Source organism: Seriola dumerili, unplaced genomic scaffold, assembly GCF_002260705.1.
Source record: "Seriola dumerili isolate Sdu_G_001 unplaced genomic scaffold, Sdu_1.0 BDQW01000110.1, whole genome shotgun sequence".
In the NCBI taxonomy this organism is placed as follows: Eukaryota; Metazoa; Chordata; class Actinopteri; order Carangiformes; family Carangidae; genus Seriola; species Seriola dumerili.
Window position 1 is genome coordinate 206,558 of NW_019174365.1, and position 26,586 is coordinate 233,143.

General features: G+C 42.6%; 1 protein-coding gene across 1 annotated transcript; it reads left to right on the plus strand.

Moving 5' to 3' along the window:
* Positions 1–1,131: 1,131 nt before the first annotated feature.
* Positions 1,132–26,586, plus strand: trim71 (tripartite motif containing 71). The gene is made up of 7 exons (XM_022747684.1): positions 1,132–1,944; positions 16,511–16,678; positions 20,077–20,211; positions 23,978–24,220; positions 24,360–24,857; positions 25,593–25,733; positions 26,014–26,586. Exons 1-7 carry the CDS (start codon positions 1,210–1,212, stop codon positions 26,584–26,586), a joined length of 2,493 nt encoding a protein of 830 aa, XP_022603405.1. The 5' UTR covers positions 1,132–1,209.

Sequence of the window (26,586 nt, forward strand, 5' to 3'; positions counted from 1 at the left end):
CTCTCCTCCCTCGGGCGGAAGTGGGTCTATTTTTTTCTCAGTCGGATAAGAGCGGCTCGAGGAGCTGCAGCACGAGCAACACGCGCCCATGAGAGCGCACACCTTCTGTTTATGTTAATGTTAATTCACTCGAGAGTAAACAACGGCAATAAAAAAAAGTAAGGGACGTAGTTAAAGTCCATACGGTCGCTGGACCGAGTTTTTTTTCCGGTTATACGACAATCTCTTTCCACGCCGCCGGAGGAAAAACCCTGCGCATTCCTCCACGCAGAGCGCCCGAGAGGGAGACCAGCCTACGGACTGGACGGGAGCTGGAAGCGGCCTCTTCACAAGGTGGAGCGGTAAATTCACCCCATAGAGGCTTGTCGTAGACGTCCTGTCTGATGTTTGGACTCTCTCCGTGTTCGTTTTCGATGCCCTAACGACCCAAGGCACGCTATGGGATCGTTGCTTTGATGAATAATTTACGGTCCCTCGGTCCGAGGCTCGCGCTGCGACTACCAACCGACCGTTGGCTGCGCCCGACGCCGCCTGAACGGACCCCGATGGTGGACTAGAGAGAAAAAACACCGAAACACAACGACGCAGAGGCCCCCGATTGGAGTGCAGAAAATTAACTATAAGATTGAAATAATTTGGTACTCGTATGGGTGCTGTTTTGTAGCTCAGAGCCCCGTAGTCATGTTGCCGAGTCGGTGGGGGAGGAGAGACGGAGCCCCCAGTACTTCGACGCCCATCCAGTGTCACTCCAGTTTCGGGTTAATTTTATGAGCCTCAAGAAGCACCATCGGACACTTTGGCTCCACACAAGCGCCAACATCATCCATTGTCATCTTGTTGGTCTTTATTTGAAAGAATGACGCGGATGTTTCCCCCCAAAACGCCTTAGACACCTGAATTGATCTTAACAGCCTAAGTATTTTTCTTTTTGTTACCTCAGAAACAATCTTTGAAGAACTGTTTTGAAGAACTGTCTACCTCCTCGATTTGCATCAGGTCAGAGTTATACATACATATAATACAGAGGAAAATCTGTATGTTGATGAGCACCGTTTTCACTTTTGACCTGACTTTAATACCTCATGAATCTACCTCAATTAGCACATTATTTTCTACACAACACATCGGGCCGAGGTGTCCCCAGATGAAGACCTCACCCTCATTGCTGCGCGTGTTGTAAACTGAGCCTGTGTTTCGGTTACGCTGCAGATGGCTTCATTTCCAGACTCGGACCTGCAGACGTGCCCGCTCTGCAAGGAGCTGTGCGGCTCCTCTGCTCCCATCTCCTCCAGCTCGTCTACCTCCTCATCTTCCTCGCATACCTCGTCCTCCTCCAGCCAGACCACCAGGAGACTCCACGTCCTGCCCTGCCTCCATGCCTTCTGCAGGCAGTGCCTAGAGGGCCAGCGCAGTCCCGGAGACCCGCTGAAGCTGCGATGCCCCACCTGCGACCAGAAGGTGTCCATTTCTGAGGCCGGAGTGGACTCCCTGCCTTCCTCCAACTTCCTCTTCAGCAACCTGCTGGACGTGGTGGTGAGCTCTGAGGAGCAGATCCAGAATAAGAACGGCCATCACCACCGGGGAGGCTTAGGTGGAGGCTCCTCCGGCTTCCATCACCCACATGGAGGTCTGTTGCATCCGCACCACCTGGGAGAGCCTCAGTGCAGCTCCTGTGATGAGGAGAACCCAGCTACCTCCCACTGCCTTGACTGCCAGGAATATCTGTGTGACAACTGTGTGCGGGCACACCAGCGGGTGCGGCTGACCAAGGACCACTTCATTGAACGCCTGGGAGAGAACCTCCACCTGGGCCGGGTCAACGCCAACAGCAACTCGGGCCAGCCGGGGGTGTCGGTGTCCCTCGCCCAGTCCCTGCAGAACAACTTCGCCCTGCTGTCCCTGTTCCAGGACCGCATGAGCTTCTGCCAACACCATGACAATGAGGTGAGTAGAGCATAACAATAAAACTTAAACCACTGCCCCTAGAAAGACACAAATGGGCCACACAAACACTTGATCGGTTTTCACAAATTTTGGGGTGTCTTGGCATCTAAACCTGCACTACTGGTCTGGTAGTGTTGGAAGTGTAATAACGTTTTATTTAATGTGCACACTCACACACGTTCACATGCAGTCCTGCAGTGTAATAGTATTATGTGTGTAGTATAGAAGCATACTGGGGGCCATATGGCCTTAGGTTCAAAGGGAGCTGAGTGGCTCTTCACCTAGTTCCCTGGAGACAAACAGGCACGTGTGCCGAGCTGGATTTACACACACACTGACCCTACGTGCACACACACACACACACACACACACACACACACACTTATAGGCATAGACACATGCAGTCTGGTTAATCTGTACCACACCATCCATTCAGGGCAGAGAGAGGCCCCTGTAGCAACTGCACACATGTTTCTATGACCGTTAGATGTCCTATACATGGACATAGTATGGAGATCCAGTTTTTCTCTGATAATGGGAAAGACAAGTTGGAACTGGGGCCCAAAGTTCTTTTTTCTTTTTGGACCATGTGATCTGGGAAAGTAAACTACAAAGGCCTGTAAAACAGGAAACCAGCTTTTTCTTGGTTTAGTCATATGGTCAGGAAGAATAACAAATAGTATAAGTAGGGGGTCTTGAAACGTCATTGTTGGTTTACTTCTGGTTTCTGTTGAGGAGCCGATGGGAGTTTTCCCTGCTGCTGGAGAACACACTTCCAGGCCACAAATGCATAAATAAAAAAATATTTTGTTCCAGAAGTTCATGAAAAAATAATCTGGCAAAATGAGGTCAGTAAAGTCAGCAAACGTTGTTAAAGATACAGAGATCACACAGTATATTTAAATGCACTGTAATAATTCAGTTAATTAAACAGGTTCAGGCAGGAAGAAAGAGCAATGCATGATGATCATGTTGAAACTTAGTATGTAAATTAAATGTGGAGTTTTCTTGTAAACTGACAAATGTTGTGTTTACATTCAGTGTTTCACACCAAAATGCATTGCGGGTGTTCATGAGGCCTAACAAATGTGTTGAAGGCATTTCCTCCAAGCCATTTTTTCATGCCTTTGCAGGTGCATTACTACACTTCTTGGCATGTTACAGACACCATCGGTCAAAAAGTGTGAAAATCAGCAGCAGGAATGTGTTCTCAACCAAAACCCTACCTCAAGTGCTCAACGCTAAAGATGACTATATGCTGGAGGTTTTGTGACAGGCAACTTTGAATCTGTATGTGTGAACGAGATGTTCTTCAAGTTAACTTAAATGTTGTTTCTGTACATGAGCCATGGAGGGACACAGAGTGAATCGGACGCAAAGAGTTGGGTTTAAGAAGAAACAGGATTGTAGTGCTGAGAGAAAACACCTTTTGCCAACAGTAAACCAGTTTCCACATAAACAAATAGAGCTTGTGTTGACGGTTCTGTGAAATTGTGCTTTCTAAAAACATGTACCATTGAAGGTCCTTTTTTTATTTTAATTTAATTTTTTTTGCAGTGTTATTAATTAGCATCCTCTTCTTTTATCCCGACTACCAGGAGGAGATGTTTATTAATTAATTAGGTTCACGGTTATTTACTGTTTGTTAAAATGTTCTGAGTGTACATAGGAGTGCAGCCATATCAATAAATGAACAATTCTGTCTTCAGTATTAAAAATACTGAAGACCACCCCCCACCCCTCTTTATACACAACCCCCATCCACTGCCAGTAAATAGGTGGGTTCAGTTTTCCGGTAAGGGCTTTATTTCCCAGTAATGCCTCACTCACTCATGGTGCTTCAGCCCTGGGGGAGGGAATGACACAGGAGAAGGCTAGTCTTTCTTTACGAATGAGCACTGAGCAAGCAGAGTCATTGTCCGTCACCCGGCTCCACATCCATCATATAGGTAAAATTCCTCATATACCCAGTCAGTCTTTAAGACCAGTTTTGGCCTGTTGGCACTCTTAAGGATTTTCATATTTGGTAATGACGTGTGGGGGAAATCCTCCTAATCCGTTTAGTTCTATTCTGTTAATCCTCAGTTTGTTTATCCAGCACAAATTTTCCTAATACTCAAGTTGCCATTTCTTTCTTAGAATTTTTTTTTCTTAGAGCTTGTTTATTTAGTAATATGTCATTTCCTCAGGTTTGAGTGTTGACACCGCTGTTGTTTCAGCCTCAAAGTCCACATTGTCTCAAACAGTTGTGTGAGCTGCAAGAGATGTTACTATTTTGAATGCTATTGTCCAGCAAAGCCTGAAGAGATATTTTTGTCATCCAGTTTTATGGGTTGTGGGACTGGTTACTAGGGAGGAAACGGAGACCTTTGCTGTAAGAAGTGGTTTATTGCTCACAGTGAGGGATCCGATGCGTTCCCTTCACAGTGTTGTTACAATGCTATTAGTCATTTGTAATTTTTTTAAATTATATCAGCCTCTTTATCTGGTTGTAACCAGTTGCCTGGTTAGTTCAGTTATTCTCAGACTCTTTCTTTCTCCCAGGAGATCAGTACTGGTTTCTGTTTACTAGAGATGCCACAATACCAGAAATTTCGTAGCTGGTGCCAATACAATTGAAATCACACGATGCTTGACACCAAATTTGATACCAAGCGTACACACACACACACACACACACACACACACACACACACACACACACACACACACACCACTCCACATTGTCAGTGTTTAATATGGTGACAGAACAGTAGTGTGAAAATATTCATGTAAGAAGTCAGTGTCAGAAGTCAATATTTTGGCCAAACAAGATAGTGTTAGCCTTTGTGACGTGTTGCCACAACAGATACCAGCTGTCGCATTTTGCAAACAATAATGGAAACATTTCAGGACACGATCATTTTTTTGACATGTTGTTACTATAAAGTCAACAACCAAAACTCACTCATCTTAAATTCTCTGTTTTGACACGCCACCTCAAATGCAAAAATATTTTTTTCCACAAGTTACGTATTTGTATTTGACATCAGACTCGAATACCATTTACCCTCTTTAAGAGAGCCTGAGGCAGTAGTCACGATTTGGCAGAGAGGTTCAATGAGAAGAAATGTAGCACAGGTGTAAGTAATAACATTAAGGATGGCTGTGTCCCATGTAGGTGCTCCACTTTGTTTCCTGCTTCTCTGCATGTTTGGAACCTATAATTAATAACCTATATAATTGATGTTTTTTGCCACACCTGTTCTTTACCTGCCAAATGTCTATTGTGAAAAGGGCCTCTAATGACGAACTGTAAGCCAAGCCTGACAGTGTAAAAAGACATCTTAATATGTGACTGACCCGTGTTGATAGCTCTGCGCTGTCGCTTCTGGCAACAGTGACACATTACTGGTAAATCATGTACATGCCAATGTTAAGGCTAGTGATCTCTGACTGATGACTCCTAAATGAGCCAGGGCAATCGTTAGCATCACATAGTGACACAGGGAGCTGCTTTACAACTCTGAACCCCCAACTTTCCAGTTCAACTTTTAACATTTAAATGATACTGTATGTTCATTATCCACAAGTTGTTGGACTGCACTTAAATCTACAGTCAGTATTTCAAGTAATATCATTAAGTATGTATTGTATAAAAGTAAAGCGCACCCCTCTGTTGGCCTTTCTGAAATGTGCACCGACACTGTTCACTAGCTTTCACTTGAAATTTCAAAATGATAGAGCTAGATGTTTCTTTCTCTAGGAAAACAAATAGTACAGATTAACATGTAGAGAGCACACCGATATACAGCATTAATGTTAATTGGCTGAAATAACAGTTGTCAATTCAATTGGTTACACCGGCACACACAGTTGCTGTCTAGAAATAGGATACTTGTACTCAATGTAAACGTATACATAATACATGATTGTGTTTTTCGATATTAATGGTGATTATTATTATTGGAAGAAGAGGGACAGGATACTTTGACAAGGAGTAAAATCCCTCTCTTCATGCTTAACTTCAGCTGTAGTGGAGATAGGGGAGATGTTTTTACCCTTGTGGAGATTGTACAGTGGAAATCACATTTATTTTCTTTGGCTTGAGTTTTCTTCACATTCTGGAGTTAACCCATTGTTAATTCAATTTAAGATCATTTGGGAACAAAAAGTATCAGGAATTGTAGAACGTCATCGATTCCCAAATAATGGAAACAGAAAGGTTGCCAGTGAAACAAAGGGTTTCAGTTGGAAGATAAGGACTCCTTGGGCAGCAAAGGGAGTAGGCTACACACTGATAAGAATATATAGGGTACTGTGCACACATGAGTGAATGTGTTGGCCTACTTTAACAGCATAAATGTCAGTTGTTAGTCATCTGAAGCACCGGCAGTCAGAGAGGATTCCACGCTGTGTCTGAAGTGGAAATGGAAAATTGGATTACATCAAAGGAGTGCCCTCTGCTCGCTGTGATGTCCCACTCCAACATACAAATACATAGGCAGCTCTATCTGAGAGGCAGCTAATGATATGATAATCCTACAAATTGTCACTCTGTGCTTTAGATTAAATTGTTGTCGCCATAGCTACATGCCTAGCTGTGCACGTGCGTGGCTTTCCAGCAACACACACACACATGCACACACACACACACACAATATAGTCTTTATATACTAGGGGTGGGGGGTTACTAGACTGAGAGTGGACAGAAAGTGGTTGCTGGGCAATGAATGCCTAAAATGCACCGTGCTATAAGAAAGAGGTGGAGTTGAACTAATGAGTTTGACGGCCTACCAATGCTCTTGCATCTCCCGAGACCTCAGGGAGCGTTAAAGTGAGGAAGACAGTGAGATGTTCAGTTGCAGCAGGAGGGCTAAGAATTTTATTGTGATTATCACACATTTCCTCAATTCTTCTTTTCTTTGTAAAATTTTACGGCTGTATTTTCTAGCTGTGTAGAGGAAGGCTGTCACTTAAAACACATGCTGGGTTGGCTTTGTGATCATTAGTTTTACTCCCCCTCTCTGGAGCTCGCTAGCAGAGAATGTTTGTAAGGAAACCTAACCCAACACTGACGCTGATACAAGGCCAGAGGAATTCCTGTAACTTGAGTTTATACCTCCTGGGTACTCTGTTCCCCTTCTCCCTCTCTCTCACACACACACTGGGTATTTCCTCTGCAGACTCCTGCCTTTCTCATCAGCGCTCTCTGGCTGCTCTGTGTCAGAGACGATGGACATTATAGATGCAGAAAGCCTCCTCAACATGATTTAGCAGCTGTTGCTGTTGAGGGGCAAGTGATTACATTTCATCACTCCTGGAAGTATCCGTGTGAGTGTGTGGCAGCAACGTTTTCCTTTCCAAGAGTATCTCCCATCTGTAGGTAGTTATCCTCTGAAGAGGATTTTTGTGTGTGTGTAAGTGTGTGTGTGTGTGTTTCCACACAGCCAGCAGAGTTGGATTATATGAAGTTGGACTTCCAGGGTTTTAATGCGCAGCATGTGCCCAGTAATTAGAGAGCATTCCCTGTTTCCTGTGTGTTGTGAATGTGTTTCATGTAGGCTAAGGGGGAGTGTGTATGTGTGTGTGTGTCCCAGCTTTGATGTCCATTTGAGGACTTTGGGCCACATAAATTTAATGGATAGAAAGGAAGGCATTTATCACATTCTCTTTGACAACGGGATTTAAAACCCATTCAAAAGCTGGAACCTGCCACCTCCTACTCAGTGGTCGGGCACAAATGGGGTTTTAATTGGCCATTATTTGACCTCACTCAATGAGATTGTGCTGTTAACACATTTATCGTTAAAGCTCTCAACCCTGTTTGGGGGACACTGCACAGCTTCCAGCCACGATGTGTCCACCCTAAGTGGTTTTGTAATATTGGGCCAAGAATATGCTAATGAACAGTTGGCACAGTTGCTGCAGTTTGGGTATGTTTTGCTCTTAAGTATCAGACTACACAAAGATCATACCAGCGTGTTTGCTCTTTTATCTCTACATTTTTAACAGACCATTATCTAATGGCTGCAGTTTTAGATTTTTCTATGTATTCGTCCTACTGAAGGCAGCTGTTGGATTATTCTTATTTGTAAAATACAAGTTAGTGAGACGCTACAATTACAAACAAGTAGTAGAGTCTTTTCACGTGACGAGAGGAGAATTGACCGACGATGGCGGAGGATTTGGTGTCAAAGCAAAAGGCAAAAGTACCTATTTGGCAAAGATTCGCATTTAAACCCAGTGCCATATTAACAAGGCAATCCGTAAACTTTGTCTGATGACGGTTTTTGGTCTAATATAAAATTCCGAATTAAATAACACATTATAGTTGAGTAGTGGTGTAACAGCAGATTGATTAAATGTCTACACTGGATTATCATGCGATGATAATTTGATTAATGTGTCTGTAAATATTATGTCACATTATGGCTTATCATTCGTTGTTTTCTGATACACACAGTCGTTTTAGGAATTTGCATAATTTATAACTTGATGTTCTTTACATTATGGGTAGTTCTACATGGGATAGGCATTTAGTGTTATTGTTGTTTTGGCTTGCTTATGTAACCAAGCCATTTCCTGTAAAGGTCATGCTCTTCAGGCTGCCAAGTAGGCATGCCAGCCATGCGCATGTGTGTATGTGCAATAAAGTGCTGATAAATGGTAGGATGGGAGAAAAAGGAGCAGTGTTGTTATGGATTGAGGGTCATTAAGCACGTGGTTTGTTTATTGTGCTCTCTAATGTTACAGTGACTAAGAATAGCCGGTTTGCGACGGTACGGAGACACGCACATTTGTTACATCTCAGCTGCTCCACATTTCATTCACACAGCCTCTCAGTTTCATCCCTTGTTTACCCGAAGCTGCGACTCCTTTTCATGTTTTTCCCTTTTTTCTTTTCTTCTTCTTTATTATTGTTGAACTCCTTTTCCTTTTTCCTTTTGATTATTATCTGCACCCATCCCTTCCACCATTTTACTTCTTTTTCTTTTTCTCTTCTTTTACTGCTCAAGTGTTAAGCACACGACAGTTGGTCACATGCTCGCTTGGTAAGGAGGCCAGCTGACTGTGGTTTGTTTTCCTTCTCCGCTGTGGGGCCGTCCAATCAGATTGCCGGCTCACAGCCACCGCCCCCCCTTGTCGTATCTGGCAGAGTTTCAAAACATCAGCAGGCATGTCCGTGTGAGTGTTGTGTCCGTGGCAACAAGCCAACAGGGGTTGCCACGATAGGGCGGGGCAGCGGCGAAGGAGGAAGGAAAATAGCAGAGAGAGGAGAAAGACAGTGATGGAGGGAACAGAGAGGGAAGGAGAAAACTATGTGAACAAGATATGGAGGGTGTTTGGAAAAGATGACAGTAGGTGTCTGTGAGTTCCATAAAAGGAGCTTTGTCTGGCAGATGGTATCCCTGGGATTGTTGGGAATGTTGGGATTGGGTATTCCACAGATTATCCAGCCTTGACACACCAGACTGGCTTAGGACTGGTGCTGTCTATTTGGTTTCATAAATGCACTACCTTTGCTAATCTCCCCCTCTGTTCCCAGTTCTCAACCAGTCTACAGTATGATCACTGTAGTATTTTACTTTATAGAGAAAGAATTTTTTGTGTGTGTGTTTGTGTGAGCGCTTCAGCCACGCTTCTTGACTCCTGCGTCAGCCTCATGTATTTTGATAGCATGTGTGCGTTGAGTTTTGCGTTTATCTTCAAATCTCTCAAATGCTTGGCAGTCTTAGTTGACATAGCATTTACTTCTAATATGTAATATATATCTATAGGCTTATCAAATGTCAAAATGTCATCATCATTTGTAACGCAGCTCTGTCACTGGATGTCTTGTGAAGGGTTTAAATCTGTATACAGAAAACAGTATGTAATGATTCGGAAATAGCTGTTATTATTGTGTAAGTATTTATTTAAAAGAATAATTGGACAAGAAAAAAGCCCACCTTTCTGTTAGGAATCTATGTGAAATATTTTTTATTACTGGTTTTATATATATATATAAAGTTTTGTGTGCAGTTATCATCTAAAAGCAAATCTTGTTCTCTCATGTTTGTTATTAAGGTGGTATAGTATGAAATTCTGTTCTGAACTGGCATGACTCAGGGTGGAGTTATGAATGAGCATGTCGCTCAGTAGCTAGCTGCTGTACAGGAACTTCCAGGTGAAATTGTGTGTAATTAAGTAAGGGTGAAGTGGGCTGTAGTAAAAGTGAATTCAGGCTCAGTGAATCATTATATCCATGTGTTAAAATAAGCAAACAAACAGAAAATAAAGGTTATCATAAAAAGGTAAACTTCCTTTCTTGGATCTGTTTGGTTCAAGCTGCCAAAAACAGACTGATGACTGACATCATCCTCTAAGAATGTCCCCTCAGTGTTTGTCTGTCTGTTTCTGACCTTTCTTGTTTCTGTCTGTTGACAGGATGTTAGTAAGTCAGAGCACATAGGCCTGAGGCCTGAGGATTTTGAAAAAGATTCTTGCACTTACTCCCCATAGTTTAAAAATATACATACAAAGGTCTATATATTTTAAGGTTTCATTTTTTCCCATCTAATTCCTTTTTTAACTTTTTAAAAGACAATTTATTTTCAAAATTAAGGTTCAAATATTTTTGCTGAAATACAACTATACTTTAACAGAAATGTTTGTGTTTTTATGGGTTAGTTTCAATTTCTTGACATTTTCTAATGTTAGAATAAGGTTTTTATTCCCTGGTAACTAGTGAGCGCCTGATTGATTGGTTGAAGTATAAAGTACTTCACAGACGAATAGCAGGAAATGTGTTCTCAATTTGATAAAGTCTCACACAAAATAACTTTCCAAAATGCTTTCACCAGGTCTTGTGTGATTTCAGAATAACAATTTCTTCCTAAAACTCTGTTTTCAATTAAATTTTCGTTTTACTTCCAACACAAAAATTCCATTCATTTCCAGTCATAGATCGAGTTTCAAGTCTTGCAAGCCATGAATTTAAAGGCATTGCAAAATATTCTCTGAAGTACATGTGAAATGCATTTTCCTTGCCTGTGACAGACAAGGTACACAGTAAGATGGAAACTGTTGAGAAATGGCATTTGAACATTAACACTGATGATGTCCGAGCGTCTCACTATCAGGAAAAAGTGGTTTAGCGCGTTCAAAGAACGTGCTTTCTCAGTTCCCAGAGCAGCCCTGGTTTTTCTGGCACCACAGTGTGACATTACATGGCCCTTGTCCCTTCCCCCCACTCGGCTGCACATGCAGGCAGCGAATGCTGCACAGAGTGATTTTACTGGCTAGTTGAGCTCGTGCCCTCTCCCCCAGTTCCCCAGTACGAAGGGAGGGTGTGCGCACAAAGCCATCATGCATTTACTCTAGTGTTGTTTCCCTCAGGATTTCAGTATTTTGCTCTTGTCAGGTTTAAGTGCGTCTTATCCATGATAAATATAATTAGCAGATTAAAATGTGAATGTGTATATCAACATTGTACTTTTAGAAATAACTGCATTTTTTGTGTAATGTTCCTGTCCTGTGCAGGGCTCGTCTGTCTCTGCTACATCTTGCACATGAAATGTTTGTACTTGGCGCTTTCCATTATTTATTAACAATTTAACTGTTAAGCAAAGTCTAATTACTGATATTACTTATCATGACTAGTACTGTTCAGTACTTAGCTTTCTGGTGCACTGGCAGTGTTAGCTTATATTTAAATGTACGGCAGCAGCTAACAATTACTTTCATTAGTAATTATTACCTGAATTTAAATTTTTTTTTCTCTTGTGTGTTTTTGCACTCTCTAAGTACCCTTTTAGTTTTGTTGATTGACTTTGCATATTTGGATTTTGTTTATATCTTCATAAATGTCAGAAAATTGTGGAAATGTCCATAATTTGCAGGTTTTCCCAAGGTGGCATCTTCGATTTGCTTTGGACCAGCACTATAAAACTCATAGTCAGTTTACATTGATATAAAACAAACCTTCAAATGGATTATTGAAACTGTTGATTTCTCTAATTGCTTTTCTTATTGATTAATCAACTTATTGTTTCAGCTTCATTTGAATGCTCTTCAGTGCAAATGGGAGCAAAACCAAGCAAAGCGTGAACAAAAATAGTCCTTAAATTCTTATAGAGATATCCATTTGGTTTATGACAAGACATTTTCAAACACACACAAATATAACATAGGTAGGTGTGTCTGTAAATTCTTAATGAAGGAGCATAATGGGCAGAGAAGAAGAATGAGAAACATCCGGTGCACTAATGAAATACAATAACTCACTTCCCCCAGCGTAGCTGAGCCCTGCTGCTCAGAGCTTTATAGCCAGTGATGGGATGTTGGTTCCAGCCCGTCTGCAACAGCAAAAACACACAGCACACATTGAGCTTGCATTTCACTTTGTGTGCCTGTGTGTGTGTGTTTTTGTTTTGCGTTTTACACGTACGTCAGCACGTGCTTCTGCTTGTGTATTTTGTCAGTGTTCTGTATGTTAATGTGTAATAAATAAATTCTGTAGGTGAGTCACCTCTGCCTGAAGGCCTCCCTCCTGGGTGTTCTTTGTGGAATTTACAACTTTGTTAGCGTGACACCACGCCTATTTCACATCTTTTTAAGTTGTTCTTCACATTTTTGTGTCACGTGCACTGGAAGTGTCTGGTGTGTTCTTGCATGTGTGAGGGTATCTGGCGTGTCCAGTGCATGGCATGGCTGTGAAATGCCTGGTCTCTTCTAGTAGCACATGTGTAACAGAGCAGCTGTATTCTTGGCCTGCTGAGAATTTGTTTAATGGGTGATGCATTTTTGTCCTTCGTAGGTTGGCTAAACATTTGTGATAAATTGCTTAAACACTGCACAGAAGCATGTAGCATATTGTCATGTGCACCCCGAATGACAGACGCACAGAGGGGGCCAGTTAAAAACTTCAAGGATTTTTTGATGGTCCACTGATGCGATGGCCCGTCCTGAATTGTCCAGTATGCCCATTGGCCAGTCTGACTATGAATGGTTTTGTTGTACCTGGTGCGTGCATGCAGTGTGCTGGCGGTCAGAGTGAATATCAATAGGTAATAGAAATTTGTCTAATGTTAGCTGTTAATGTTAGCTACTGGTAGTTAAATATACCTGTCTTTCTCTTCTTTCTTTTTCTCTCTCTGGGTTTCTAGTTTCAGAGCTATGAAATGGAGTGGCGGCCAGCCACTGTAAATTGTATACAGGGAAACGCTGTTAAAGCTTGTGAATGATGGGTTTGAAAGAGAGAAACCGATAAAGACAGAGGCAGGCAGAGAGGGGACAGGATCCTTTCATGCAGACCTCTGGGAAGAGCCGATGTCCTGTGTGAGTCAATAATATTGGCTACTGTTCCAAGAGGTCGTTGTGTTATGTAATCTACAACCTTGTGTGCACGAGCGAGTGTGTTTCACCTCAAGGACTGTTGAGCTGTTGATGACACATATGCTGCAGATTGCACAGATAGATCATGATATTTGAAGACCCACAGCTATTTGTCATAAGATCTAGTTCCATGAAACAGGACTCCACTGTTTTCTGGTCATCCTGTTGTTTGTCATTTTGCCATCTTTCCACGTGCACAAATGGTGACATGAGATCATACAATGACAAGATATTATTGATTTCTGAATGGTCCATATAAAACCTTATGGGTAATATGGATATTCGAATGAATTTACATTTTTTACTGGTCAGTTGATCTATTTAATGTGTTGTATGTCATATATGTAATTCTATTGTATTTGGCGCAATTGAGCTAACTACTCAGGTATAATAGTTGTCGTCAGGGTAACAACATGGATCTAAATGAATGGTGGGTAGAGGCTCACACCTGCATATGATTGTTTTTCCCTTTACCTTTCACCTCTTGTAAAACAGCAACAACAACATTGTCATTCTTATATTTTACAATATTTTGGTTATTGTGATTAATAGTAACGATTTCAAGTTCAAACCAGTGAAAAGAAAATCAGTCAATCAATAAAACCATGTGCATACATTTACATGCACAAATATCCTACTGAAATAACATTCAGACACCTCCCACATACAACTGAAATGTTTTGCAAAAACATTTCTGCACCACCTGTAAGTTTCTCATGAAGAGAACTATTTTCTTATCAAAAAATTGGGTTGCACCTTTGTGAGGTAATGCACAGGGAAATGATCCAGTTTTTTTTACCTTCAGTTTCACTTTTTCTGACAAAGTAAATAAATGTGAAATCAGCACTCTCATTTGCTTTGGTGGGAGATTCTACACAGAGGGATGAAGAGATTTATTTTTTAAACATTCAAAAACAGTAGCTGCCAATAGGGGCCAATCAAACTGCATTGAATGGTTGACTGTCATCCGAATTGGTTGCTCAGGGCAACTTTTACTACCAAGCTCTGAGTAAATTAGCAAATTTTATTACACCCAACCTGCCACACTGTTCTATGTGTGTAATAAAACTGATTAGCATTTTCCATTAGCATTAGCTGAGGTTCCTCTCCTGTTAGGCCTACAAACATGACAGGGAAGCAAGTCAGCATTTTCATCTCGGGAGCTGTTTTCCTATTGCTGTTAAAATTGATAGTGGAGTAAACCACCCGTCATGTAATCGTCAATACTGGAGCTGCTTCATTTGATGATCTAAATGCTGCTGATCTCAGTCTGTCAAAAATATCATGGGTCAGTCCTCACCAGAATCCAACCTGTCCTTGTACCATCAATCTGCCTGTCCCTCACCCCCATCTGCCTCAGCTCTGTGTCCATCATAGGCTATCTCCTCCTTCCTCCTCCACTCCAGCCAAGCTGCATTCCTCGCTTTTGTGTGTCCCGTCCCCTTGGAATTTAGGGGATGTCGATGGGGGTGGGATAGGACAGGAGGAGAGAGAGGAGCGGGGCACCCAGTGACAGAGCTGTGCAGAGACTGTAGTAGAGAAGAAGAAGGAGAGACAGCAAGAAATAGATGAGAAGAAAAGGATCCAAGAGGAGCTTAAGGAGAAGGGAGAAAGAAGGAGGAAATCAGATAAAGGGGGAGGTGTGTGTGTGTGTGTGTGTGTGTGTGTGTGTGTGTGTGTGTGTGTGTGTGTGTGTGTGTGTGTGTGTCTGTCTCTCATTAGATTATGCAGCTCCCCAGGGGAACAGCCATTATTGATGGATTGATTGCAGGCCCCTCCCCATCCACTCAGGTCTTCTGCTATTGGAGGCCATTGATCTGGTGTCTCTTTGGGATATGATGGCCAGTGCATATTTAATTAGCCTTCCATTACAACCAATCAGCATTCATACAAGGGGTTTAAAGAAAAGCTTAGGTTTTGTTCAAGAAAGGTTAAGTGACATTTACTCTTCTTATCCCAGGGGACGGGGCACTTTTGTTGTCAACCAGTGCTGCTTTTTACTTCATCTGTCATGCACATACTGTGTGTCGTGGCAACACAAAGGAGAACACTTTAATCTAGGAAAAGAAGCAAAAGCAAATTGTAATTTTCAGGTAAAGCTTTGAAGTAGAAATCTAAATAAGCAAGAGATTCTTGCCAACTTAGTTAGAGTAATAAATGGTTTGAAAAATGGGGAAAGGGAGTAAAATCCCTTTACGGCCCTCATCCTCAAATGTCCAGATTGGGTATTGATCTAGTTTTGGTGGCCTTTAGTCCCTCCTTGCTTTTTCTGGCCCCAAAGAGAGAAGCTCTCTGGGGTGCTGAAGCCTGTGTGATCCACCCTGAAAATACATGCATATGGATGACTTGCTTATCATCATGGTCTTTTCTCATGAATTAGGTGTGTGTGTGTGTGTGTGTGTGTGTGTGTGTGTGTGTGTGTGTGTGAGGAGGGGCAGAGAGCGACGCTTACCTTTGTGATTAATGTGTTCACCTTTCTAGTTTGATTTGTCAACCTTTGGTGACTCACAACAGTAAAATGCAGCAGTAAGTCATAGGAAGAGGTGGGATGATGATGGAAATGTATTTGTATCTGTTTTAGTAAACATTGTCCATTATCATATTACCACAGGTCAATACCAGAGCAGCAATTATTGTGGGTCTAAGTAGGGAAAGCAAAATTTACAGGTCATTATTTGCTGCCGTTTTTGGGGTCACTTTGATATACTTTTAGGTACAGTACTTAATTTTAAAGACTGCATTTCTTCAACTCTTAACTGTGCCTCTTAAGCTACTTATGCTATTAAAATTAAAGCCTTCAAATATTTACAAATGCTTAGTAAGTAATCTAAAAGGATTATAGTTTAGCCCAAGCACGTTGAACATGTTATACTCCACTGATGTGAAGTCAGGGTGTTGACTTGTAAAGATACATTTCTATCATGCATTTGACTAAAAACCTTACATGTGTTTAGCTGTAATTGTTTCTCCAGTTTGACCTATCAGAGTCTGAGAGGTAAAGAAATCACAGTGAATAGTCGGTTGTAGATGCATCACACGTTTTGTCAATTTGTGAGTAAAACTTTAAGTCATGAATAAATAGCATTTGTGATCTGCACTCCTGTTTTCTTTTGTTTGTCGTGTGGTCATTATCGCAGGTGCAGTTTCAGTTTGTACTATTTTAAACATAAAAACTAATTCGTCCATGTATGTCTTTTTGTGTTCCCAGGTGTTTCTGTTCTTCTGTGAAACCTGCTCGGTACCTATCTGCAGGGAGTGCAGCGTGGGCCGTCATATGGGCCACACCTTCGTTTACCTGCAAGACGCCGTGCAGGACTGCAGAGCCATCACCATCCAGCTGTTGGCAGATGCGCAGCAGGGACGACAGGCCGTGCAGGTGAGACAGGAGCCCGAGTAGACAAATTCACAGTGGGGAAAAAAAGGAAAATATCCCTCAGTCATTTATTCATTTAGTTTAGTTTATTTTGTTCTACCCCGTAAGTCTGGGGCTAAGACCATAAAACCCGCTTAGAATAATACCCAGTATTTGTGTTGTATATTAGCATATACCTGATTTGTATTAGGGTTGTACAATGTGAAAAATCTGAATAATCAATTAAACAGAACAAGGGAACAAGGCCAGATGTTCTTTATAATTGTCCTGTGTCACTCCATTGGACTCAAATAGGTCAAACTGATTTAGGTCTTTGCTAAACAAAGCCACGAGCTCTCCTGCACAATTCTCTGAGGCCTGCCATAAAGACAATCCTTATGAAGGTCAAACCACACAAATCAACACTCATCCATCTCCCGCAAAGAGCGAGGAGAAGCTGAGGAGAGCAGCTGCGTCTCTCCATCGTCCCTCAGCACAGAGCGACTGGCTATTAGAGATGATAAGCTTGAATGTGTTTGAGAGTGACCAGTCCTGGGCTGCTGGGAAGCCTGGGGTTAGAGGTGTCCAGCTGGCCCTGAAAGGGGGTGGGTCGCACGGGGTGAGGTCTGGCGGGGGCAGGGCTGAAGGTCAAAGGAGAGGAGGATGGGGGAGGGTAGATGAGGTATTTAAAGGATTTCAGAGAAAGGAAAATTCCCCTCCTCTTTTAAAGATGTGGAACACTTTGCCCTTCCCTCATTCACTCACTCACCCATTCACTCGCTCACAACCCCCTGTAATTATAGATGGGGTTCAATTTAATTCGAACAACTTGGGTTTCTTCCTGTCTTTTCTAACTGTCACTGTAGAATTTGAGAACATCATCTTCGGCTCAGGGACAATGTGATCAGCATATTTCACTATTTTATGATATTTTATAAACCAAACAATAAAACTATCAACAAATAACATTAAAATACTCTTTGCTGCAGCCTTGCTTTTAAAAGAGATAAATCCATGGAGAGATAGCGAAAGGTCACACATACATGAGTGTGTGTCTACTTTGCCTGGATGGTAAAGCAGTGTTATGACCTTGGTAAAGACTTGACTGAAACATGAAACACTAGGTGTTGCACTGACGTCATGTGACATGCAGGCATGAATGATCTCCTCAGCAGAGCTTGTGCCTCACCTATCCCTTTCATGGGTTGACCGTCGTGTGACTTTGTACTTTAATGGATGGGTGCGTAAATCACCCTGGGTGTTCTTCAGATTCCAAGATATCGCAACTCAGATCTGCTCAGTTTAAGTGTCAGACTCCAGGCAACATGTAGCAAAGTTTCAAACTGCATACACTTGATCTTCTTAACCAACGGGGATCACATGTACAACTGTGTTTTATTTAATGAAAAGCACCAGGATATATGCAGCTGAGTCATAAGAAGCACCGCCTACCATCTGGCAATACCTTGTGATGTTTGGTGTATGTTTGTCCATTTTTGTCCCAGGTCACCACCGTAATAAGTGCTGACGCCAGATAATATGTAAACACACACCACACACACCCTGTCCCCTGAGGTAGGAAATTTCCACCCACTCCACACCCATTATCTTCCCTGACCTCTGACCCTGGGCTTGTGACCTCCTGGTTGGCCAGAGCTCTTTCTCTCTGCGGCTGGTGATTGGTCAGTTTGACCCTCTTTGTGTTCCAAGCTGTGCTCTTGTGGGAATGTCGAGAGAAAGACGGAAACAGAGAAGATGGCGACACTGAGGCGGAGAGGGAGATCATGAGGCCAAGAAGCACAGGACAGAAAACAAAGTGTGAAAAGTATGAAAAAGTGAGTCTGAGCTGGAGGCAGGGAATAAGGAGCAAAACCAGAAGAGGAAGACAAAGATTGAGGGAGAAAAATAAATAAATAGAATCAGAAAATCAAATCAGAAAAAAAAAATGCATTTTTATGAGAATACATAGAAACAGCTGGAGAAAGGTGGTGGCTTTCACATTTCACACTGCCTCCTTCCCCCGATTCTGTAAGGACCCCCCCCCCCTGCTGTTCCCTCTCTGGGGGCCTGATTTAGTTGACCCTTTAGCTGCCAACCTCAAATGGCTAGGTGAAAGAGAAAAGGACCATGCTGCCAGGCTTTGTTTATGGCGTTCTGCAGTGGGGGGTGGGTGTGGTATGTGTCTTAAGACAGGGGTTGCAGATCACGACCTGTAGAGGTTTAGGTGACCTTTGATCCCTGCGGCCGATATCACAAAGGAAGCCTTATCCCACCTCCCCTTCGTCCCTGTGAGGTCCGGTTCACCCTTTGACCTCCCAGAAAACGCCAGAGGAAAAGCCAGATAAAACACAAGGGGGGAGGAAGGGGGGAGGGGGACAAAGAGAAAGATGTGAATCTAGCCCAAATTCTTGGTAGTAAAAACTAAAACCATTTCGTGAAGTTCAGGCCGCACAGTTGTTTTTCACTTCCTGTTTTTACTAAGGTGAAGAAGAAACTCAGGGTCATCATTTCATTGCACACCAAGCCTGATTATGTAATACCGTCCTGTATTCAGAGATCCCTGTTCAGTACATACATAGTCTTGACTGTGAAGACCAAAAGTAACTGAATATTTCTGAGAATATCTCAACTGACTAGTGGTGTCAACACAATATTATTTCAATACATTAGTTTGGGGAATATACACATTTTTATTCCATTTTCCCCAAAACAAAACATCCCAAACAGTGTTAAATAAAGAACTTTGAATAGTTGACTGATTTCTTAATCAAATAAAAAAATATCTGCTTATAAAAAAGCCCAGGAATCTTAACAAGCGTGCCACCTTTCAACTTTTCAGTCAAAACTTAGAACAAGTATTAAAGGGAGAGTTCGCGGGAGCACCCGGCAGAGTGGCAGAGCTAAGTGTTGCTGTGCATGGGGCCACCAGAAAAACACATTTTAGAGACTTTAAAAGAAATTTTATAATGCGCACTGTAAGCATGAGAGTGAGTGAGGGTTCAATTCAGTAGGAAGCTGCATCATTTTGTGCAGTGTGAAGTGACTTCCTATTCCTGACCCATGTTTCCTTTTCCCTTGTAAAGGCGCCGCCAAATGTGAGAAAGGAATAGATCACAAAAACTGAGCAGGTGTTGCCAGGAAGATGTCACACACGGTGTCCTTTCTTTTAATGTTTCCTGATCCTCTGCATCCTGTTTCTGGAGGTCATCTGTATCCCATCTGAGTAATAAAACAGGGCAGGCAGTGGTGTGTTTGAGCCAGATATTCCTGTCCCATCCCCTGTCCCACTTGCAGACTGAGAGATCATGTATCTTTGCTCATCGGCATATCTATTCTCGTATCTCTTTCTGTGTCACTGTTTTACTATTGACTCATTTTGTTCCATATCAGTAAGGGCAAGTCATTGTGTTTTGTTTCCCCAGCTAAGCATGGAGAAGGTCCAGGCCATGGCAGAGCAAGTGGAGATCAAGGCTAAGGTGGTGCAGACTGAAGTGAAGGCCCTTGTTCTGAGACACAAGAAAGCGCTGGAGGAGAGGGAGTGTGAACTACTGTGGAAGGTGAGCTAGCTACCCTCATGTTGATCAGAGTCCAGTTAATGTTTGTTTTATAAGCCGGTTTCAGTTTTGTTCTGGTCTGGCGACTAGCTTTCAGGTTTGTTTGGCACAATTGGCCAATAACTAACAGCCATAGCGTCTTCTCTACTTTTCACCCAGGTGTTAATGAGCTGTCATGTTGACAAAAGGACTGTTGTTGTGGCAGAGCAGGCGTGTTATCACTATTCTAATGACATTTCTTAAATGCATTACTGCCAGTGACAGCCACAATAAACAACCAAATAAATACCTCCACTTTATTTAAAAATGTTTTTAAATGTTCTTTGTGAAAAAAAAAAATGGGTACAAATAACCCTACTTCATCATCCATACCCACATCCAGCCACATCCTGACTTTTAGTTCAGCTTTTAGTTAGAAGCCTGAACTTAAGAAACCCTTTGCAAGGGCCTCGCAGGTTTAAGGTTACCCTGAGAAGAAGAGGGTTTTTTGGGTGAAAGAAAGATCTCTTGTGCCTGAGGCCCCTCACCCCCGGCTAATCCATGCTTCCAAATCCTTAAACCTTAGGTAATAAATGAATAATGATAAAATATCATAAAAAGGGCATATTACTACATGCATGCCATTGTATCAGTCAGGTTTCTTACGCACACATACAAAACCAAAATCCACATCATATGATCTGTGGCTGAAACCAGATAGTAACATGTGTATGTGCATCTGTACATTTATGTACATGAGCAAATTTGTTGCTTTGGTCCCGGTGGAACAAAACCAGTAATTTATCCGAACACCCACCAGGCGACCACGCTCTCATTCCCCCTTTCCCTCAGAACAGGTTCGGTGACATTATAAAAACTGATCTGTGTCTTACTCCCTCGGATCTTAGAGCTCCTTGATGTGTGTGTGTGTGTGTGTATGTGTGTGTGCGCGCGCGCACGTGTGTGCGCACAGGTCAAAATGTCACAAAGGTTTTCATTTACCCATGTTCCCTCTTTAATCCTTTTTACACCACTACAAGACTCACTCTTTATCCCTGGCCTGATAAAGCCATTACCAGCAACCACACACACACACACACACACACGGTCACACACGGACACACACTGAGTTTCCCTTGGTGCCTTCCATTTGAACTGGGAGTTCCCAGTCTGTTCATCAACAGCAGTGAAATCTGTAGTAATAATATACTGTTTATTAGCGCTTCTGTCTGTATTTGTGTCTCAGTAAATGAGTCGTACACTCAGCACTGTCCAACTTCTGTCAGTGGACATGTTGCTGTTGTTTTGTTTGTATGTGCAAAATACCACATAATGCATTGTTGTCAACTGCTATTGCAAACAATAACAACAACCAAAATGCAACAACAATAACAAGCTTCTGACTTGTTCAACTGGAACTTGGTGGACTCAGTGTGATATAATTTCCCGCTTGATCATCCGAGGTAAATGAAACACATCTACCTTCCTTCCTTTTTTTCCTGATTTCTTTGTGACTACATTTCATGGATTCAGATGCTTTGCTCTACTAGGCAAGTGTGTGACTATGTGGTGAGCTGTAAGAGAGTTTTTACAGTGCTCCAGTCTGTGATTTCTATCAGCACGTCTCCTACACTTGTTGAATGATGTTGAGGATTTCAGGAATACCAGTGGGTGCAGATGAAAGCTAAGTGCGAAATAGGAAGGTGCTGATTGACTTTGATTGATTGTCATTTCATGCTTATAGAGCTGGTAGGAGGCCCTTGCTGTTGGTTAACTACTCTTTTTGTTATTTGTTGTTTTAAAGCTTATATCAAGCAATAATACCAAAAATTAGTGACTCCATCCTCTGATGTGTATGTATTTGCAGCCTTTCTCTATATCACATTACAGTAAATTGAATATTCTTTGCTTCTGGACTGTTGCTCAGGCAGTATTTGTATTTTCCGACTTTCCGAAAATTAAAAAAATACGCTTAATAGGTAATGAAAATAATTCTTAATCACACTCTATTACTCTCGACTTGAGTGAATGATTGAATGGACATTATGCAGAAACCAGTGTAATCTGTATTGCATTGGTGGCATGCACCGCTCTGCTGCACTTTGCTTACTTGCTACATTCTGTACGCTGCTCTGCTCTCCTCCGCTCAGGTGCTGAACGCCTGCAAGTTGAGCTCTACAGCTCCTGAATCATACAAGATATTTTAAAAGGAATCTTCTGGTGTTTCCTGTACTACGAGCCAGTGTGATGGTCACCTGTGCCGACAGGAAAACAGAAACTGAACGCAGGAAGGTCAACAAACTAGACAGATTCATGGCTCTGACATGACGCAAGGCGCTAAATGTGACTCATGGGTAAAACCTTAGGCTCGAAATGTGTGTGAATCAGGGTGTGTCTTGTATTGTGAATGTGTGAGACAGGAATTGTGCTGGCATGTAAAGTTGTAACTTAGAAGTAGTTGTTACACTGCAGAACATCAAGATCTCTCTCTCTCTTTCTCTCTGTCTCTCTGTCTGTTTTTTTTTCTCTGAAATATAAACCATCTCTGCCAATGAGTGCTGCAACACAGGAACTAAAACTAGTTGTCTGTCCATCAGGAAGCCTAACTTGAGTCTTTGTCCTCAGTGACTATAAAGTGTAACTCTAGTCTCACAGATGCAAATTGCAGTTCCACTTATGTCAATGATTAACAAAAGACCCCTCTCTTTTGGACTCTTTGTTTTTTTTCAGGGTCTCTCCCTACTATCAAAAGTCCCTCTAACCATAGAGGCTGTCAGACTATTGTGTTGTACTCTTATTGTTGGGTGACGTTAAGTAAAAGCCCAATCCCCGCTTCTCAGGTTCTGCCACCCTCTTTAATGCTTTATTCTCACTGACTCTACTGTAACTTTATCCACCTTCTCATGATAACAGAAATGTGTCATGGCTAAGTGTTGGTTGCCCTTTTTTCTTTCTGGTTGCTTCAGTTTGTCAGACTCTGGCACAGATACCTTTTTGAATAGTGTACTTTGTGTATAACGTTGCACATTGTTTCCTTATTGTCTGCTCTTGCATTGTTTTCCTGGTAGGTGTTATAAAATCGACATAAATGATGTCCTCTGCTTTTATTAAGTTCTGCATCAGTGAAGAATGTAAATATGTAACGTGTCCTTATCTGTAGTAGAAAGGTCTTGATGATGTCTTCTGTTACCTCTTCTTCTGTCTCAGTACTCTTCGCCTCACCTACTTTCAACTGGATTCATTGGTTAATACTGACAAACTATTACCCAATTAACAGGGGTAAGCAGGAAACTAGCTGCATGTCCAGCACTTTTCTTCTTCTTTCTGAATATCAGGTAGACTTGGTATGGTGAGCACACTGCTGCCATCCAGTGGGCAGACTTGCTGTGACCAGTCTGTGGCAACATGTTTCAGGAGACTCCACATTCAGTTTTAAGTAAATAAAGTGGAATAAGTAGTTTCAAATCAGGGTAGACACACCCCACGAAATGGTTTACAGACGTCTGGGCAACCATGCCAGACACATCAACCAGAGAATGATTTTTGAACCTTATTTTGTTGCGTTATTTAATTTGTTTGCCCTACATATAATGGTTGTCACCAGAAACCAAGTATACGTAATAAAATACAAAAACTCATTGCAACTGTGTCTGTGTTTTGGTGCCAAAACATCATGATTTACAATCACAGATCAATAAAGTACCATCATCATGTGCTTATTCTGCTGCTTGTTAAACAAAATCCCCTTCTGTAATAGCAAATAACATCTGAACTCTCTGTCTCCTTCCAGGTGGAGAAGATCCGCCAGGTGAAGGCCAAGTCTCTGTACCTGCAAGTGGAAAAGCTGCACCAGAGTCTGACCAAGTTGGACAGCACCATTGCTGCCGTCAGCCAGGTGCTGGATGAGGGCCGCCACCTGGACGTGCTGCTGGCCAGGGAGCGAATGCTCACCCAGATCCATGAACTGAAGGCCCTCAGAGGCCTGCTTCAGCCGCAAGAGGACGACCGCTTCATGTTTACTCCTCCAGACCAGGTAAGTGCTGAATCCGTAGAGGTCGTGGAGTTTAGATTCAGATGGTTTTTCACCAGATATTATTATGTTTACTCATCCTGGTGTAATGTTACTATTTGTAAGACTAGTGCTATAACTTACTCCATCATGGTTCCCACAGGCTCTGTACATAGCCATCCAGTCCATGGGTCTGATCAGTAGTGGAGCCTTTGCCCCAGTCACCAAAGCCCACGGTGAGGGTCTGAAAAGTGCACTTCGTGGCAAGCCCTCCTCCTTTACTGTGATTGGATATGACCACGATGGTGAGCCACGTCTTTCCGGCGGGGACGCGGTGTCTGCAATTGTCATGTCAGTTGGCGATGGTAACCTGTCTGCAGCAGAGGTGACAGACCACCAGAATGGCTCGTACACCGTCAGCTACGTGCCCAAATGCGAGGGGGAACACCTTGCGTCGGTGCTGGTGTGTAACCAGCACATCCAGGGCAGCCCCTTCAAAGTGATCGTGAAGTCAGGGCGGAGCTACGGGTCGTTGGGATCTCAAGTTTCATCCTTCGGGTGCGAGGGGGAGGGAGATGGTCAGCTCTGTCGTCCCTGGGGCATCAGTGTGGACAAGGAGGGATACGTGGTGGTGGCTGATCGCAGCAACAACCGCATACAGGTGCAGCTTAATCTTTTGTTTCTCTATAATCAAGTATGGATAGTGAATTGGTTCCTATAAACCCAACTTCTCTATACCTGCTGGCATCAAATCTATTTTTACAGCACTTAAAGAAATGATGAAAATTAAGCCATTAAATAAGGCTAAAGCAAATACAAAGAAATCAATTTTATTTTCAGTATTTAAGGCTCTAAAACCAACTCTGTCTTTTTCTTTCTATTCTTCCTCCGTTTCAGTCTGTCTCTACTCAGGCCTGACAAATAAATGCCACAGAGATCTGCACTTAAATCGCATTTAGAGTGGTTCTATTAAGTTTATCATTCACTCATTAATCATTAGTTAATGCTAGCTTCACATTGTTGATTTTTGTGCTGAAGTGTTTATGTAGCAGAGAGTCTGCTTAGCAAACTTTGTACTGGAATGTGCACGAATCTAATTTCCTCTTACTTCGACACAACCACACACACACACACGCCACAGTCACTGAACTGATGAAAATAGACAAAACAAAATTAGCACTGTACAGCATTTAATGGAACAGAGTGCCTGAATTTTAAGTTTACAATGTGAGTAGTATTTAACAGATTTAATACTGCTTGGTGAAAGTATTAGCTGTAGGTCTGTTACAGTGTAAAAACTACACAAAAGCACAACTGTGTTGACACTAACATTTAACCAGCAGGTTAATGTGAGATTAAAAGAAAATCAGCAAGTTTTTGCTCCTTTCCTCTCCAGATATTCAAGCCTTGTGGTGCCTTCCACCATAAGTTTGGCTCTCTGGGTTCTCGGCCTGGTCAGTTTGATCGTCCAGCTGGGGTTGCATGTGACAGTCAGAGACGAATCATTGTGGCTGATAAGGACAATCACCGTGTGCAGGTATGAAATCCAACGTAGACACGATCAACACACTCCTACGTACTAAATTTGCACAATAGCTGGAATTCCATAGTTTTCATCTGCATGTCTGAATGAACCAAAGCCACAAGAAAGTTGCATGGGAAAAAATGTAAAATTGTGTAAGTTTTAAAATCATGTTGGCTTCTGAAAATTTGTAAACCCATATATACATATGTAAACACGTAGCTCCTCGTGCTTACTCTCGCTCTGCTCCACATGTAAACACGTTGGGCTTTAAGGCATTTGCTTTGTCTGACAGGTGTTTACTTTTGAGGGCCAGTTCCTGCTGAAGTTTGGGGAAAAGGGTACCAAGAATGGGCAGTTCAACTATCCCTGGGATGTGGCTGTCAACTCTGAGGGTAAGATCCTGGTCTCAGACACCAGGAACCACCGTGTGCAGCTCTTCGCCCCTGACGGCTCTTTCCTCAACAAGTACGGCTTTGAAGGGGCCCTGTGGAAACACTTTGACTCTCCCAGAGGAGTGGCCTTCAACCACGAAGACCACCTGGTGGTGACCGACTTCAACAACCACCGGCTCCTGGTCATCCGACCGGACTGCCAGTCAGCGCGCTTTCTGGGCTCTGAAGGCACCGGGAACGGGCAGTTTCTGCGGCCCCAGGGCGTCGCCGTGGACCAGGAGAACCGCATCATCGTGGCTGACTCCCGCAACCACCGAGTTCAAGTGTTTGAGCCCAATGGAAACTTCTTATGCAAATTTGGCACACAGGGGAGTGGCTTTGGACAGATGGATCGCCCCTCCGGTGTGGCTGTGACGCCTGACGGAGTCATTGTGGTCGTTGACTTTGGAAATAATCGCATCCTCAAATTCTAA